The sequence below is a fragment of the Caretta caretta genome, chromosome 11, assembly GCF_965140235.1.
Source record: "Caretta caretta isolate rCarCar2 chromosome 11, rCarCar1.hap1, whole genome shotgun sequence".
Taxonomy (NCBI): domain Eukaryota; kingdom Metazoa; phylum Chordata; order Testudines; family Cheloniidae; genus Caretta; species Caretta caretta.
In genome coordinates this window covers 50,203,413-50,217,512 of record NC_134216.1, presented here as the reverse complement: position 1 = coordinate 50,217,512, position 14,100 = coordinate 50,203,413, and the positions used below count along the sequence as shown (strand labels likewise).

The 14,100-nt window shown below is 40.5% G+C and overlaps 1 protein-coding gene across 3 annotated transcripts in view; it reads right to left on the bottom strand.

The window, feature by feature from the left end:
• FAM171B (family with sequence similarity 171 member B) overlaps positions 1–14,100 on the bottom strand; it is a 73,133-nt gene that overhangs the window by 11,428 nt on the left and 47,605 nt on the right. For 2 of the 3 annotated variants that reach the window (XR_007359071.2, XM_048868829.2), the window contains exons 2-7: positions 10,774–11,007; positions 9,697–9,789; positions 8,529–8,687; positions 5,863–6,033; positions 3,232–3,348; positions 262–385 (exon numbers count right to left, since the gene is read on the bottom strand). Coding sequence is in view for 2 of the 3 variants with exons in the window: in XM_048868829.2 (XP_048724786.2) it covers positions 262–385; positions 3,232–3,348; positions 5,863–6,033; positions 8,529–8,687; positions 9,697–9,789; positions 10,774–11,007 (898 nt within the window). In the remaining variant the exon portion in view is untranslated. Of the gene's footprint in view, positions 1–261; positions 386–3,231; positions 3,349–5,862; positions 6,034–8,528; positions 8,688–9,696; positions 9,790–10,773; positions 11,008–11,107; positions 11,151–14,100 lie in introns of those variants that run through there. The other variant, XM_048868830.2, reaches the window with a different exon arrangement.

Genomic DNA, 14,100 nt, shown 5'->3' with positions numbered 1-14,100 from the left:
ACAGACTAAAAGGTATGATGTACAATTTGAAAGCCAGTAGGTACCAACTTAAACCTGTTCAAAAACCAATGAAATCATTTGTGATTACACTGCATATTAATGTAGTGTATATATTTAAATTAGTACGTTTGAAAAAGACTTTAAACACATGCACTTCCTAGATATTACAAAGAAAACAACTATTTTGTCTCAAAAGAGCCCCATTTGTTAACTTTAAACTCCATCCATGCTAAGCATATTAAAGCTTTTCTTTTTCCTTACCTGCAGTAACAGAGAAGAACAGTGAAGAATCCAACGATAATGACTATAGTACCTCCAAGTATGGCTGTAAGGAACACTGTGTGATAGGCTGTTATGTCCTTGGAAACTGCATTAATAATAGAGTCTAGATTTTTTAAACACAAAACCAAACAAATGAGATGTCAAGAACTAAGAATTGTGTTTCTCATGCAAAACTGCATTTGATAAATTGCACTGTAGTTTTCTAGCTGCTGTTCTGCTCCCCTGCACTATCCTGCTATTGGTCATTTTAGTCATTATGGAAATGTGGGAACCATCACCAATATCAAATCACACTTCAGGGGCTGATGTCACAAACACTGACATATTGCCTTTGCTCAATTCCAGCCAAATGGTGTTCATGCTATATGTCCGAATTTGCTTCAAAATCCTAGTCCCTAAACAGAGCTGCTGTCACATCATGTCACATTAATTTTAAAATTCTGAAACCACATTTTCTCTTTCAAAAGTTGTCCATATGAATCCCCACTCCAGGGATAAGTACAACTTTATCTGTGCAAGCTCAGATTCTTCTATATAAACTGTAACCACTGTGGCCAATCAATCCAATCCCATCCTCCTCCCCACACAGTTCCAGGGGCTAAAACAGACAGAGGGTTCCAACAGCTTTTCAGTTCATTATGTTGATACTTCTCTTCTAGAGTACGCCCAGAAGAGGGCAGTAATATATATACCTAACATGGCTTGGCTCTCTCTCCCTCCAAAAATGTATCTGACAAGAGGTCTGAAAATGGGGAAAATGAGGGAGACCATGTCTGCTCTGAGGCACCAGCTGATCTGGAAGAATACTTTTTCCAACTTATTGGAAACGATTCCACAAATCATATTTCTTCTTTCGAAGTATGCTGGGTTTCAGGGCCGTCCTTAGGCATATGCAGCATACGCGGCTCCATAGGGCACCTGAAAATTTGGGACACCTCCTAGGTCTTCCTATCCCTGTTCTGACCCTTCCTGCAGGCTCCCACCACAGCTGGCTGCTGGTGAGTCTTCCTCCAGAGGGTATCTAATAACTTAAAAGTGAAAAAGCCTTCCAGCCTGCCAGATCAATTAGCACAACATTGAAACTGTTAAAGAGCCATTCAAGTGGCAATGAAGCCATTTAACAGGCATTTGCTAAGCCCCAGGTACATACTGTCAATTTCTGAATTTACTGACAAAAACAGTTGTGCATTACTATAATATTTACTCAGAACATGTTAGTCCATAGGACCTTAGTTTAAAATTTGCTTTAAAAATATTTCATTAGTGAGTTGGTGAAGATTATAAAATCACATCTCTAAAAATCCTTGCATAGATTTTTAGATGCACAATCGTCTTTAGCCTTAAATGCTTGGATCTTCAGACATGTAGTTTTTTATATAAATCCCTCAAAAGACCACCTTTATCTAAAATACACATTTTAATTTTAATTACAATAGTAAAAAAGAACTTGCTTCCAAAGTCTTCCTGTCCTTCCCTTTCTCCCTTCACCCCCGGCTCCCCTGGTTGAAGAGAGCCCTGAATGGGACAACAGCCCTTTCCTTCCAGATAGGTAGACAGAGTTTCTCTTTCTTTACTTCTGACTATCTGATGAACTAGTTTTACGAGAACCCTCCAGCAAAATCAGTACCTAGTAAGATATCAAATCCTTTGTTATGCCTAAAATCTTTGGAAACATATTTTTTAAAGTTGCTGAAATTTCATAAACATGTCTATTGTTATGGAGATCACACAGGGTAAATAAATTAGTGTTCTCTTTTTCTAAAAGCAATGAACCTTGTTATGAACACACTAAACCTCTGTGACTGATTAATTTAAAATAATATCTTTGTTTCAGTGAGTTAAATATGTAGTAATCTGGAAAGATTACTTTATGAAGACTTAAGAGTACATTTAAAATATAAAATCATCTTAGAAATACTGATTAAGAAAATGTAAAACAGAGAAGAGCTGCATTATGTATTCCATAATATTTAATGTTGTATTCAGCAAGACGGCTGACTCGCCCTTACTACAAAGTTTTTGCAAATAAATCTCTGACAAACTTCAGGGCATATCAAAAAACCTGCGACTGACATTTTTTATTCCCAAGTTTAGTGCTTTTAATTAGGTACGTTCTGCATGTCCAGTCTTCACCACCTGGCATGCAGTGGAAAACATGCCCCGTTTTCTTTAGAAAGAAATTGCAGAAGAGTATTTTTTTCAAATGTCATTTGCTTCGTTTGGGTTCTGGGATTTGGCTGGAAGGGAGTGAGCAGGGAGAGGGAGGGAAGAGAGGAGGGAGACAGTGGGGAGAGGACAGGGCCTGGGCAGAGGGGGACGGGGCCTGGGGTGGAGCAGGATTGGGGCCTGGGTGGGGCCACAGACAGAAGAGGTGGGCTGGCGGCAGCTTCACCCACCACCCATGAGAGCAGATAAGAGCGGGTCAGCTCCCGCACACCCAGTGCGCGTTGCAGTGTCCTTAGGCAGGAGCCGTATTCACAGAACCGAATGCGCCGGTGCTGCGCATTCTGCATGAGGAAGAGGGTATGGGGGTCTCTGCGGGGAACTGACTCTCCGCTGCTGTGAGTTGGGCCGGGTGGCTCAGTATCCTTTGATGCCGCCGCCGTGAGGCAAGCCCAGGCTGCAGCTGGGCATAGGGGCACCAGTTTAATATTACTGCATAGGGCCCCATAAATCCTAAGGACAGCCCTGCTGGGTTGTGTTCCCTGCAATCCCCAAGTCAACTGTATCACTAGCAGTTAAAGGACACAAGTACGCACGTGTATGTTGTATACAGAAGCAGAGGCACCCTCAGAATTCCATCTTATTAACAATGACTCTCATCAGATTGAAGCCAGCTGCATACCAATTTTTCCTCTATTTTTCAAGAAGCAAATTATACTGACAAACAGCTATTAAGTTATTATTTGGATAATGTAATGATTTTTGTGTTCTAATAATATGCAATACCTCTGGTTCCAGGCACTGGCGCTGCTATCCAGTATCCCAAGTGCGGAGCAACATACGTCCATACTAAATGGTCATTTGCATTCTTCACCATTCCCAGCCCACGATTTACCCAGGCACCTGAAAAAGAAGGCAGCCATTAAACATATCACGGCACATGGTTTTGTTTTATATATGGTTCTACCACTGAAAAAGGCATTACATAAAGCAAGTCATCAGAAAAGTATGGAAAATCAAAAAGGAACCATTTAAAATCAAGCTCTTCTGGGACTTTCATCTTATATACTAAACCCTGTCGACACACAAACTTGTATGACTTAACTAAATCTTTTTCTACACCCGATTTAGATATTTCAGTGCAATTCTATGAGTGGACAGTTATTTTCGAAGAAGAATAACTAAAGTCAATCTAGTGGTTTGTTAAATGACTTTAGCCAGTTTTATTCCAAAATAATAATAAATAATAATAATAATAAAAAAGAGTCCACACACAGACTTGCACCAAAATAATTTTAATTCATACCTTCTGCTACTTTAGTGCAAGGCTTAAATTTATTAAGGGTGGGTAACTTAAGCACAACTAATAGAATTTCCAGCATTAGTTATTAGTGTACAATGGACAAGCAATGGTAATCCATTAAGACTGCAACGGGATCAACAATACCTGCCTTGAACATTTTTTTTTTCTGTTTAAATTGTCTAAGGCTGAAACAGCTCAATTAGCCCAAGGAAGACTTATTGTTAAGCCACAGATCCCACACCATCTGTCTTGCAGTGCAAAACAACAGGTTTTGGGTCATGTCAAGCTTCTGCAAGGTAGGATACTGCACTTGCATACTGTGAAGAGCTTGCAAAGAAGTTTGCTTAAAAAACCTTGAGGCCTTGGTCTCCCTGCCACTAACCCCACCCCTGGGGTGGTGGCCTATTCACAGTAGGTGGAGCGCCTGTTGCGTTTGGGGCTTGCACCAGCCAGGAGGCTGTGAGCCCTAGGCTGTGAATTGCTAGGAGGCGCAGGCTAAAGAGTGCTTGTTATTGTGCCCCACCCAAAAGGACCTGGGCTGTAGACTGTTAATTGCTGCCTGCCCAGCCAGGAGTCTAAGCTAACTTCTAATTCCCTGTGATTTGACTATTCGAGGTAGTAAGTCAGCATGGCCTCCCTCCAAGCCTAACAACGAAGCATGGCCACAGACCCACTACAGAGAACCATTTTACAAGGTACAAAATGGTGAAGTAAGGTAACAGATGAGAAGACAGCACAATTCGTCCCACTCCAAGCCGTCCAGTCATTTGTAAGATGCGGGGGCTGTGTATAATGTGAAGGAAAGAAGAGGGTAACAATCGATATACAAAGCCATATGTTTAGTAAAAAAGGAAATTATTCCATGTTTTAGAGGTAGTTTTATGAGAAGTACAACCTAGATTCTCATGAGAATTAATCTCTGTAAAAGTCCTACCTGGAGTGAGAATAAAAATATCTATGCAAAGTAACAAAGATTTGTAATCACCTTTAAAATTAGAGAGTTAGCATTCTTTAATTTTTTTACTTTCTACTCCATAGGAAACAGCATGTACTAAGAAAAATGTAGGGGTATTTATTTATAATTTAATTGTCCTTTAGTACCCTTTAAACAGAGTGATATAATTTTCAGTTATCTTATACCAAGTCTGAAAAATCAGTTTAACTACATGTTGAGAACAAGAGTACTTTAAATATTATTGATGCAAATACTTCAGTAAGAGTCAAGAAAAGGATTAGCTCTATATGAATTAGAATAGTATCCATGGTAGCTGGGATACAATTACATAGGCTTATATTTCAGGCATAAGCTAATTGCCAGTGAGAGTCAGGACCACCTGCCAATATAGTACTGCAAGATGAGCTGCATTATGGAGGTTTCTGCCTTCCTCTAGTGATCTGAGCGGGTCAACAAGATCACTGGTCTATTTCAATTTAGTTGTTACTGTAAATATTTGACAGGAGATATTTATATGTCAGATTACAACAAAAGAAAAACTCTAATTTAATTCTATTATTTCTCCTACATAACTTTTACTTTCTTAACTGTTTGCAATAATCATAAAATAATAATAATAGTAATAAAACAGACTAAAGCTATGTCTGTCCCAGTATTAACATTTAATTTCAAGTGAACGTTAGGGGTATGACTCTGGAGCATAATATATTCAAATAATTCTTAATTTTCAATGTCAGTGAAACCATCAGCCAAGACACCATCATCATGCTTAAATTTACATCAGTTTTAAAAAGTCTATCTTGTCCCAAATACTTATGGAATTGTGAAAATAAAGATCAACATGTGATCAATCCTTAAAACTACTCTTTGATATAACTCATTTACATACATATGGTTCATGGCTGAATTCATCAAAGCAGGGATATACTTTTGAAAAAACAAAAATGCAAGTTAAAACATTTACAACCAGGAAAATCCTGCTAAAATATCTATGACCCTACTTGAAAAAAAACCAAACCAAAACCAACAGGTTTTAGTGGTATATATTATTCAACACATGCACTCAGATTCAAACTACTCCACATCACACTAATACTACATATTGCAGTGTATGATATACAGCATTAAAGTGGGATTCCAAAGTATATAGCAGACATACCAGTTTTCATATCAAATGTCCATGCAGGTATAGCATCTCCTGATTTTACTCTACTTGTCGGTAGAAGAGGCAGCGTAATATGAATTGGACCAGTCACTTTCAATTCTTTCCCAGCTGAAAGGAGGTTTACACATATTGCAGCAAGAGGGGTCAATTCAATGCTTTTAAAACCTAATCAACAGAAGGAATAATTTGTCCATAAGTAATACACACTCAAGAACATTATTTACTATTTTTTTAAAAATGGGTTTTCATTTGTAACTGAAGGCAAGCCATCATGAGAATGTATGGTCTGTACCACGAGATGTCAATATAACTTGAGAAAACTCAAGTCTCAAGCATTTCACCTCTTCAATGAATACTTTTTAATAATTGGTACACAGCAATTCCTATTTAAGGCCTGTAAAAGAGAAATATAACTTTTAAACAAAGCTGGTTCGACAGTATTCACAGAATTCAATATTAAGCAAATTTGGCTTTTGGGGAGCGATACCTGGTAGCAAGTACTTTAAATCTCAGATACCAGACTAGCTATTCTATGTTGAATATTGCAGACCAAGTCGAATGATTTGTGAATCCACGCATATTAAGGGGTGTTCTGTTACAGATTAATCAAACTGCAGCTCCAGTATTCATGATATATTTGCATGTCTTTTCCAGCATTTAAGTAGCTCTGTTAATAAAATTTACTGAAAGGATTAATTTGTTAATTTAGAAGTTTCTGTAGCGTTAATCATGAGGTACAGTACTTATGGCTTGTCAAAATATTCAAAGGAACCACTGTGTTCGTACTGCTTTATTGTGTGGGCTGTAACTTTGTTTCCCTTCATTCTTCTTGCACTAAACTTGCAATAACTGATACTATGTGATACAAATATTTCAGGATCCAGAGTGTGACAGGTTGCTCAAGAAAGACAAACAGAATGATTAAGTAGCAGAATGATATTAGAGCTTTGCACACTGTTAGAAACTAGTTGCGAGACAACTGTCAGTGTATCAGATATCAGCCTCTACCGGCTATAAAATACAGTCCTGAAGGAACAGGCTCTATGAATAATTTAAAAAGACACCAGACAGAATTTAAGAGAAGAACACCGCTTATCTCTGATGCTTCAAGTTCAAAAGTTGTATTATAAACAATTTTTTTAAATCTTCAAATGTCCACACACAAATAGGATACTGGTATTTGTGAGAATTTTGATTAAATATAAATTAAACTAGAATATGAAACTCAGATAATTTGGCTAGAAGCCACGGCAAGGACATCATCCAATTCACATTAATGAAACCATAAAACTGCAGTGAATTTTTAAGAGCCTTGTTGTACCGTGGGCATTGGGAAGAAAAGAAAAAAACATTTAAGTAGGATGGAATAAAGGATACAGCATGGTGATCTCTTGGATACCAACATAACTATGTGGATTAGAAAGTAAGCGTGAATCAATATGAGGAATGCAGTCAGTGGCTTATTTCAGAGTGCATTAAAAAGGTGTAGCACTACAGATGTACAACGTATTACCACGGCTACTACTACCACCACCACCAGAGGTGAAAGCAAGCCTGCCCAGTCCAGCGTACCAGCAAGAGCCGGTACACAGCCGACTCTACTGGCAGGGTGCAGCTTCCCCAGGCTGGCAATTTAAAAGGGCCCTGGGCAGCAGCAGCCAGAGCCCCAGGCACGTTAAATTGGCGCCAGAACCCCGTTGCCAGAGCCCCTGGCCCTCTAAATCGCTGCCAGAGCCCTGGGGCTCCTGGGGATTCAAACTCCCTGCCCCTTCCGGTTGAGGCCACACCCCTTCTGATTGAGGACCCCGCCCCTGCGTACCGGTTAAGTCTTTTAAGATACTTCCCCCCCCCCCCCCCCCCCGACTACTACCAACCCATGAAACAACTTAGACCTGTTTCAAAATGTATTTTTACTCACTGAAACAGATGTGGAGAACATACTTTATTTCTTCAGTTGCTCTCCATATATTTAAAGTGCCTGTTTGGTATCACCAGGCTTACATGGATTAACTGCAAGTAAATCAATAATGCTGCATGGATTAACTATCTGCAAGTCAAATGATAGTTTCTGTGTTATCCTTATGTGGGTGGGTGGGGCAAAGTGCCCACGCTGACTAGGTAATAGAATTAAAGTGAAAAATATAGGCAGATCTCCACTGGTATAAATTGATGAAGCTCCATTGACTTCAATAGCCCTAACCCAGTTTACACTACTTGAGGATCTCGCCATAGAATTGTGAATGCATTCTGGAAAGTTGTGAACACCTTCAACTCTCAATAAAATCAATGGGAGCTGAAAGTGTTCTGCACATTGCAGGATCAGACCCTACTTTGGTTGCACTGAGGGGTTATATAGTATGTGTGGAACCCCCCAGAGAAGGAAATCAGCATATGGCCCTCTGTACCACTATTTATGCCTGTGGAAAAGAGGTGTTTATTATGTTCTTGAATGAGATGTAAAGTGATGTAAATTACTCATCTACAATTATAACATGTATTGGTTCAATCCAGCTCTCGTGAAAGTCAAAAGGAGTTTTGCTATTGCATGAAATGGGCGCAGCATCAGGCCCTCGTGACTACAGGGGAAATGTATATTTACATAAGCACATACATACTTGTATTATGTTTTTAAAGTGCAGATTCTAACAAATTTAATATACCTGATTTATTTAGAAGAATTCCTGTTGTATAAAGAAAATTGTCCACTTTCAAAAACTGCTGTGGCACTGTCAAATAGGCTGTCACGTTTGTAATATGGTGGCTTATAGGAAGTTTTATTAAAATTTTGGGAAACTGAACACTTGGTTGAGATTTGGCATCTGGAAAAAAAGAGTAACATTTCAAATTAGCAATAATTCAATCTGAATTAATGCTTTCTATGGCCAAACAGCCCAGAAATCCTTTGTGCAAAACACTGCTTCAAACCCCTACTCTCGAGTGTTTGCAATTGTCTAGATTTAGGCCAGTACTTGCCGCTAGCATATATACAACAGTATCTGAAAACAGAATAATTTCTTCTTGCTCCCATCCCTAATCCTTGGCTTCTCTAAACACTCTCTGCTACAGCAAATGTTCTCCAGCTTCAATCTTTCCTGAGGCAGATACATTTCAAATAACTATCTTGGGTAACCATATTGAAGACTACCAGAGCCTTTCAATGCAGTGGAATAATGCACATGCACGCCAGTGCAATGAGCTCCTCTGAGATTTCTGGTGTTTTTAATAGCGCTGGTTCTCCACAGGACATGTCTTCAATCCATTAATCTCCCCCCTCCTCCACCTCCCACCCCTACATGTACAGAGTGCAAAATCAGCAGCTTTCTATTCAGACTCCCTTGTGATTTGACATGAGAAGGTCAGAAATAAATAATAAATACAGGGATAATAACCTAATGTCTACATGGCTGTAAATAACACTCACATCCGTGGAAGGCTGGAAGATTTGGAAGGAGCTTCGCTTGCTACATTATAGAATCTGAGGGCCAGCTCTTCAGCTGGTGTAAATCAGCATAGCCCCAATTCAGTGGAGCTGTGTCAATTTAAACCAGTTTGGAATTTGGCCATAAGTAATAGGTCTATTTATTTTTAGTGGAAACCGGTGCCGGAAGCCATTGCTTTGCTAACTAAAAGCTGGCTATTTGTGCACAAGGTGGAAAAACATTCATGAATAACCCCTTAAGTGCACAGAAAACAACACCATCATTTGGGAGGTCACTGACTTCTCCCCACAGAATTTGTTGGCAAAAAACAGTTGTATTCATTAGTTAAGGCACATAGTTTTCCATATAAAAAGCATTTACATCCTATCCCATGTAGTGCTGTACTTACCAGACAGTTTTCCAGTGATTAGAACTGTATCTTCAAACAACCATATATTAGCTTGGCTTTGTGGGAACAGAGAAAGTGTTACAGATGAGTATACTGTGGAAAGACAGACATTAAGAATATCTGATTACATGTGTAAAAGTTTCAAAGAAAGTTGTGGTCAAACATATGGTTCCAAAGACAGGGAAAAAAATGGGGAAAAAGAAAGAAGGTATGGGAAGACCGAAGGACTAAGCGGTCCCACTAGTCCAGGGATGAATCATACTAGTTAGGCAGTGTGGACTACCAGTGTTCATGGTGTACATGTTCTGTGGATTAAACGATAGCTGGAATTCCTGGACAGCCCATCCTCTTTTAAAAAAAAACAACAACAACAACAAAACAGGCACTTTAAAAACACACCCTAATAGAATTATTAAAAACAAAATGTGATAGTTAAAAGCAGGCCATTCATGATGAAACAGTGCTGCAGTCTGCTGCAGTTTCCACGGTATACATCTGATGAAGTGAGCTGTAGCTCACGAAAGCTCATGCTCAAATAAATTGGTTAGTCTCTAAGGTGCCACAAGTACTCCTTTTCTTACTGCTGAAAACATAACTAAACTGACAGATGGAAGAGTTCAGAGCAGTAGCTCTGAGCCACGATCACATTTCAGCCTCTCGGTACCCCATAATCCTAACACTTTCTAACATTCCTAGCTGGCCTTTCACTCACTCTGCTATGACCATGAAAAATACACATGTATGTGTACATATATTACATGTATGTATGTATACATATATGTATATGCACATGCGTTCACTTTCTTCAAATCATACCCCCACTGCAGTATAATCTCTCAGCATGGACAGATAATTTCAACAACAGTTAAAAATATTTTTATTTCAGTTTTAAAAATCCATGTTATAATTTTATCAAGTCTAAAGGGTCATTTACCTTTAATATCTGGCGTTCAATCATGACCGACTTTGACTGCATTCAGTCATGTACAGCTCATTACAATTAGGTGGATTACCCAAGGAAGAAAGAAGCTTCAATTGAACACAGTGTAATAATAGGACTTTAAAGGGTTTACTTACTTGGCATTCTCCCAGTCTTCCAAGGCAATGGTGTTAACATGTAGCCCTCTTTGTAAGATGCAATAGTTAAACTTAGACCTAACTTGTAGGGAACTTTTATCAACACTACTCCATTGTTTCCAGTGAGGGTGGAATTTGTCTTTGTGTAGTTAACAAACACTTCTACAATTGCTTGGGGTAGGTACTGATGACTGATGATGTCATTTACTTGAACTTTCAGCATAAACACAGATCCTATGAAAAAAAAGGGGGAAAAAAATTAGATAGGTCATAACCCATAATGACTAAGCATAATATTTAACTAAGCAACAATATTTGTCATACTTTAAATTACCAGAGTGACGACAGACAAAAGTAACCATATTCTGTGGTTTACTCGTTGTCAATTTTGCATATTTCTCTTTTTCTCACATCCCAAATTTTAGCATTCAAAATGCATTTGTCCAACAAGAATAATGTGATTGTTCAACACTAGCATCAGTGCAAAATTATGCTGATGGAATGCTTAGGGGATATTTTCTTTAAGGTACTTTTTAGTCCTTTTCTCTAGGTTTTCTTCTACCATCTTGCAAAGCCAGCTTTGTAGAAGTGATGTCATAGCTCAAAACTGTAACCTACCAAGAGGAAAAAAAGATAATGCTATTGGGACACAGCATACTGAGATATGAAACTCTGAAGCAACAGATACTGCAGTTACAAACCCAAAATAAATGATAGCTCCACTGGGGCCCAGATTCTCCTGTACTTTGTATGAAAGAAGTATCATATTACAGTGTGCTGTGCATTTCCAATAGAATCTCAGCAACTCAGAACATTATTTATCCTATGGGATAGATTTAGAGTTGTCTGAGATAATTTAGGAATATTATGTGTTGACTTGTTTATCAGGATGTTTATTGTATGAAAATGCAGGTTTGGTTTGATAGGAGGTGGGAAAAACAAGCAGGTTCCTGATAAGACACCTCCAGCTAAATGCTTCAAAGCCCTCGTCTACACTACGGGATTAGGTCGAATTTAGCCACGTTAGGTCGATTTTAAAATGAATGCGTCTACACAACCAACCCCGTTCCGTCGATCTAAAGGGCTCTTAAAATCAACTTCTGTACTCCTCCCTGGCGAGGGAAGTAACGCTAAAATTGACCTTGCTGGGTCGAATTTGGGATAGCCTCCAGAAGCTATCCCAGAGTGCGCCATTGTGACCGCTCTGGGCATCATTTTGAACTTCAATGCACTAGCCAGGTACACAGGAAAAGCCCTGGGAAATTTTGAATTTCATTTCCTGTTTGGTCAGCGTGGCGAGCGCAGCAGCACAGGTGACCATACAGTCCCCCCAGAATCGCAAACGAGCTCCAGCATGGACTGAAAGGGAGACATTGGATCTGATTGCTGTATGGGGAGAAGAATCTGTGCAGGCTGAATTCCGATCAAAAAGAAGAAATGCTAACATATATGCCAAAATCGCACAGGGCATGGTGGAGAAAGGCTACAACAGGGACACACAGCAGTGTCACGTGACAGTTACGGAGCTCATGCAAGCCTACCAAAAGACAAAGGAGGCCAATGGTCGCTCTGGGTCAGAGCCCCATACATACTACCTCACCGCTGTTGGTGGACACCTGCAAGGGGGGAGTCTCACGCAACAGGGAGGAGGATTTTGTGGATGAGGAGGAGGACGAGAATGCACAGCAGGCAAGCAGTGAATCTGGTCTCCCTGGCAACCAGGACCTTTTCATCATCCTGGAGCCAATACCCTCCCAAGGCCGGTTCCCGGACCCTGAAGCCAGAGAAAGGCACCTCTGGTGAGTGCATATTTGTAACTATAGTACAGGGTTTAAAAGCAATAGTGTTTAATGTTTGATGTGCCCGGAAGAATTGGGACGCATTCGCGGCCAGTACAGCTACCGGAAAAATCTGTTAACGTATCTGGGGATGGAGTGGAAATCCTCCAGGGACATCTCCATGAAGCTCTCCTGGAAGTGCTCTGAAAGCCTTTGCAGAAGGTTTCTGGGAGGGCTGCCTTATTTCTTCCTCCATGGTAGGACACTTTCTCACGCCAAGCCAGTAGCAAGTAGTCTGGAATCACTGCAGCACAAAGCATGGCAGCAAATGGTCCTGGGTTTTGGTCGCATTCAGTCTATATCTTTCTGTTTTAGCCTCAGGAAAGTGATATCATTCATGGTCACCTGGTTGAAATAGGGGACTTTTTGTAAGGGAACAGTAAAAGGACCCCGTTCATGCTGGGTTGTTTGCACTTGGCTAAAAGGGATCATCCTGGAGAATAGCCAAGCAGTGAGGGGAGGGGTGAAGGAATCACCCTGGAGAATAGCCACGCAGTGAGATGGGAGGAGGTGTGTGCTGCACATCCACCCGAAAACGGCAGCCCCTCCTTTTAAATGTGAAACCCAACTGGCATTGCTTGCTATGGGAAAGGATGGTGCTGCAGTTTGAAACCATTCCCACATGTTATGAAGGTGTAAGAAGCCAACCCCACACCAAAAGGCTTACCATGGCTGCCCGGAAACAAAGTTCTGTTGCCCAGCCGTTTGTGATGTGTCACCATACCGGCAGGCGCTCAATATAAAAGGCAAAATGCAACCTTGTACCTAAAGCACATGTGCTGTCTCCTATGAATTGCTTGATTCACTGTGAAAGAGCCTCCCTTTTGTTCTCATAAATGTATCATCTTAAATTTTACTCTTTTTATCCCCCCCTGCAGGTGCAAATGTTTCTATGCTCCCCCTATCATCTCCATCTCTGAGGTTATCTCAGATTAGAAGGCAAAAAACAACGCACTCATGCTGATATGTTTTCTGAGCTCATGCACTGACAGGGCACAGCTTAATGCATGGAGGCATTCAGTGGCAGAGGCCAGGAAACCATTAACTGAGCGCGAAGAGTAGAGGCGATGCTGAGGCTAATGGGGGAGCAAACGGACATGATGAAGTGTCTGCTGGAGCTGCAAGAAAGCCAACAAGAGCACAGACCCCCGCTGCATCCATTGTATAACCGCCTGCCTTCCTCCCCAAGTTCCATATCCTCCTCACCAGACGCCCAAGAACGCACGGAGGGGAAGGGTCCGGGGACCCAGCCACTCCAGAGCATGGCCCAAGCAACAGAAGGCTGTCATTCAAACAGTTTTGTTTTGTAGTGTGGCTACAAAAAGCAATGTGGCCTTGTCCTTCCCTCCTCCCGCACCCCACCCCACCCAGGCTACCTTGTCAATTATCTCACTTTTTAAAAAATTAATAAAGAAAGAATGCATGGTTTCAAAACAAGTGTTACTTTATTTCCTTTGCCAGCTGTGATCAAAGGGGGGAGGGTGGTCAG